The 4551-nt window shown below is 41.7% G+C and overlaps 1 protein-coding gene across 2 annotated transcripts in view; it reads left to right on the top strand.

Moving 5' to 3' along the window:
* ATP4B (ATPase, H+/K+ exchanging, beta polypeptide) overlaps nt 1-4207 on the top strand; it is a 6405-nt gene extending 2198 nt beyond the window's left edge. Inside the window, exons 3-7 of one of the 2 annotated variants that reach the window (XM_009575640.1) lie at nt 708-821; nt 1614-1813; nt 3174-3230; nt 3784-3876; nt 4046-4207. In XM_009575640.1, the coding sequence (XP_009573935.1) occupies nt 708-821; nt 1614-1813; nt 3174-3230; nt 3784-3876; nt 4046-4207 (626 nt within the window). The remainder of the gene's footprint in view (nt 1-707; nt 822-1613; nt 1814-3173; nt 3231-3783; nt 3877-4045) is intronic. The other variant, XM_009575641.1, reaches the window with a different exon arrangement.
* The last annotated feature ends 344 nt before the right edge of the window (nt 4208-4551 follow it).

Genomic DNA, 4551 nt, shown 5'->3' with positions numbered 1-4551 from the left:
CGCTGGGATGTGCTGTGCCAGCAGCCAAGCACGTAAAAATAAGACAGGTGAAGACACATAGGATCAGAAATAAGGATTTGTGGGTCACGAAGTGAGACTGGGGAGGGACAAGACGGTACCAATGAGAGATCATCAGTGCTTACTGCTAAAACTTCACCCCCCTAATGGCTTGTTTTTACAAGCAACGGGAAGGAAAAAATGACTTTTTCGAAGCTATAGCCCTAAAAATTATTCTGTCTGCCTGTTGCTGAATTTTGAAGTTTCCTTTCCCAATATTCAGTAAGCTTGATGTTTGCTGGCAAAATAATTCCTGTAAAATATTAAGCGTGGCTTTTTCCAAAGCTGTTTCTCACATGCAGGACGATCTATTTCTGTAGCCTGACTGTTGTCACTGTTATTTTTAACAAGTCCTGGGGAAATCCAGTGCAATTGCTGGAATGATTTTGTAAGCTGTTCTGATAACAGCACGAACATACATGAAAAGAAAAGAGTTTAGCAGTAGCAGAGGCTTTAGGTTTTTGGTTGAACAACTCAGAGCTGAGATGGTTTCCATAAGTGGTTAAATCCTCTCCAGCAAAGCCTGGGGATCTCATACACTTACAATAATGAGTCTTGATGCGACGTAATCGCTATGGTCAATTTAAATAAACAAATCTGTGCCTGGCACCTCTCCTCTGCTTTGCCTTCCCTTTTCTTCCCTCATGAAGGTGTAACGTTACGACCCGACGTTTATGGGGATAGAGGATTACAAATTTATTACAACGTATCTGACAACAAAACCTGGGAAGGTTTAGTGACAACTCTTCGGACTTTTCTGACAGGTAAAAATGAGGTTTCCTGCATAATATTGAAGCAACGTGCTGTCGCATCTCCCTTATTGGGTCTGAGGATCTTAAGTCAGTGTTTCCACTTTCTATTTGTCCTCCTGAAATCAGAGATTTTGAGTGGAAAATGCATCTTCTGAAAGGGACGAGCAAATCACCTCATAAATCTATAAATCAAACATATGTAAATATGTCTGTTAAAGCAGAACTTTAGTTGCTGCTTCAGAGCTTTTACTTTTTTTAAAGCCAGAATAGCCTTAATAAAACAGGCTAATAGAGAGTTTGACGGAAGGAGTAAAAAAGGTCTTCAAAACTAGTCTCATCTAAAGTAATCTAATATTGTCCGTGACTACAAATATCAAAGTGCCATAATAAGTCTGGTGAAGCCGTTGCAGAGTGTCATCAGAGAGTATAGTCAAAGTAGGTTAGGTGCTCCTTTTGCGTGTTCATATCGTAATACATTTATATTCCTTGTGAGCCTTAATATCATATTTCTGTGTTTCTCATACATATTGAGAAAAATTATATTTGAAATGGACTTTATATGGAGCTATCAACACAAATTGCCAGCCTTAACTCAATTTGATCTCTTTTTTTGCTTTGCCTGGGTATTCTAAAAAAAAAACCAACCCAAAACCCAAACAGTTTAAACTTTCCTCATTCCGTCTCATCCCAACTTCACTTGAAGTACAGTTTCCCATGATATAACCTCTAGTCTCATATTGGGATGTATAATTTCTATATGAAGAACTTAGAGGGGAATTTTTCTTTCTTCCTTCACACATCTAGCATATACGCCAGCTGCTCAGCGTCTGAACGTCAACTGCACCAGTAACACATACTTCATTCAGGACACCTTTGATGGCCCGAATAAAACAAAACTATCCTGCAAATTTACCTCAGATATGCTTCAAAACTGCTCCGGCATCACAGATCCTACTTTCGGATTTCCAGACGGAAAACCCTGTTTTATTATAAAAATGAACAGGGTAAGTACAAGCTCAAGGTGCCGAGCAAGAAAGAATTCACCAAAAAAACCCTGATAGCTCAAGTCTCCGCTGGGGAGCTGCTACATCGTCTGGTGCCACGGGCTCTAATCTCTGCTTTGTACTGGGAAGACAAATTCCCACGCTTTTCCTGAAAGACCACCGGAGTTACCACAGAAATAGTGAGACTTGGTCACCACCCCTAGGAAAGTAACGTAGGGCAAAGTGATCTCTGAATTGACTCTCTAAAGCTTTGGCTTTTGCTTAGTTTTGTTAGCATCTCCGTAGCGCTCTCATCCGACGAACTAGTACGTAAAACAGTTTCATTCTGCAATACTGCGATCCTGTGCCTTCAGCTGAGGTGTTAAGATGTGACAGTAACTGAAGTGATTTCAGAGAGGTGATACTTGCACACCTTATTTCTCCAGGCTGCAAAGAAAATCTTTAGCAGAACCCGTAAAAACCGAATTCAAAGCTGGTGGATTTTTTTTTTCAGTGAAAACCACCAACACGTTTTTTGGAGAGGAAAAAGGGAAGCTTCTAAGCTTCCTCTAATTTTTTCAGGATATAGACAAAGGCATAAGCATTTTATTTTTGTTTTCAGCTAAAATTCTGAGCCTTCTAGTTCAATTTTGGTAGAAAGCAAAGAGCTCAAATTCTCCTCCAGTTCCTGATAGACAAAATCACTTGATTTTTGTTTGGCTTGCACCCTAGACATTTTCAAGAAACTGTGCAAGATCTAACTGTGAGAGGAGAGCTGTGCCCCTGATTTTGGCAGGTGAAACGCAGGCTTTTCCCCAAAACACCTTTGTCTCCTTCAGCAAGGCGGCACGCCAGCCCCGGCAGGGGAAAGGCACGTGGATAGTGCCCGGGGGCCTTTACCTCCTTTCGCCTTTGCTGCTACGGGGTGCGACCTCACCATTTTTGTAGGATCAAATGGCCCAAGGGTTTCTGCCAAAGCCAAGGTTTTCTAACAAGGCATAAGATGAAAAGCAGAGAGACTCAGCTTTTCCTTTATTGTCATGCAATTAGCTGTTTTAAGAGACCCCTGGCTGCCTGGGCATCAGAAAGAGCAAGTGGTACATGCGGGTAAATGAGCTGGGCTTGCCAGGAGGTGCAGCGCTACCTGCCCTGGCCAGGCTAAAGCCCACCTGCAGTGCCCACCCCGGGCAGCGCGGAGTCCCGCTTCCTCAATATCCAGCCACGACGTGGTTTCTCACCCAGGTACGTAAGCTGAGATGATCCATTTGACAGTGCCTTACGCAGAAACACGTTAAGCATCCTTTGAAACTCAGTTAATCGTTTGCTTGCTTTTATCTCAAAACAATTTCCAAGATGACCACATGTGTGTTTTCTATTTTAGATTATCAAGTTTTTCCCTGGCAATGGCACTGCACCAAGAGTGGACTGCACATATGTGGTAAGTGTACGAGGTCCAAGTCTCGAAAATTTCAAGCACTGCAGCTCTGATAGCTGTTGCAACCGGAAAGATTACCCTGCAGCTCTGGAATCAGATCACTCTGTCCGAACACTGGGAATATTCTCAGTTGTGTGCAATTTCTTGCACCAGCAGACATCCTAAGAACAAAAAAAAAGTGTTTGTTTTCTTTTAAAGCATCTGAAAAATTATTTTTCCGTGCTGCAGAGAAGTCCATTTGCTGTTTGCTCTCAGCTCCCACTAGTGAAGGTCACGCCTCAGAGCAGCTCCTTCAGGCTCTCTGCACATTTCAGCAGGTCCCCGTTTACTGAATTCACAACTGCTATGAAAGAACACTTGCCCGTTTTTCTTGGCAACAGTAACAGCGGGAGATTTCCACTTTTATTCAAAAAATAAAAATAAGACCGGCGCTAAACAGACTGCTGAACTTGAGTTTTAATACATGCTGCGCAGCTTTTAGCAGCAGTAAAACACTTGCCCAGGGCTGGCTTACGATTGCCCAGCCAACAGAGCTGCTTTCTTGCTTTACGAACAGGGCGACGAGTCTCGCCCGCTGGAGGTGGACTACTACCCTGTGAATGGTACCTTCAACCTGCACTACTTCCCCTACTATGGAAAAAAGGCACAGGTGGGTGCTCATGTATTTCAGTATTGCTTTTCTTCTTTATCTTTGTATAAGATAAAACGTATGGAGCATCTCTGCAATCTTACCAGAACTGGAGAGAAGGCTAATTTTAAGACTTTATTTTTAAATTGGTAGTGTAAAATTAAAGTACTTCTTTTTTCCCCCCTCCTAGCCCAGCTACAGCAATCCTTTGGTAGCTGTGAAATTTCTCAACATTACGAGGAATGTAGAACTTAAAATAGTGTGCAAAATCATTGGAGCTGGAATTACCTTTGATAATGTTCATGATCCATATGAAGGAAAAGTGGAATTTAAACTGAAAATAGAAGACTGAGCCGCAACAGAGACACTTCTGAAAAACATGTGTGGAGTAAACTTACTTATTAACACATTCATCCATATTTATTTTCTCACTATGATTTCCATATAAATTTACACAAATCACAGTGCAAAGAGACATTTTCTATTGAAAGATGACCCATATAGCTAAAAATCAAGATACCGCTCTCAGTGTGTGAAGGAGATGAGGATTATCGTGATGTACATAGCTTAATACGCCATGGCTACGGTATGCTGCTGCCTTCATGCAAATATTTGTACAAAACAAGTTTCCTCTTAACTGAGCAGCTGTGCCTTCCAAGAAAATAAGTATAGGATCAAAACGTCATTTGCTGTCAC

The sequence above is a fragment of the Fulmarus glacialis genome, unplaced genomic scaffold (genome assembly GCF_000690835.1).
Source record: "Fulmarus glacialis isolate BGI_N327 unplaced genomic scaffold, ASM69083v1 scaffold12574, whole genome shotgun sequence".
NCBI lineage: Eukaryota > Metazoa > Chordata > Aves > Procellariiformes > Procellariidae > Fulmarus > Fulmarus glacialis.
The sequence above is the reverse complement of the archived record's forward strand: the minus strand, read 5'-3'. Positions and strand labels throughout refer to the sequence as shown.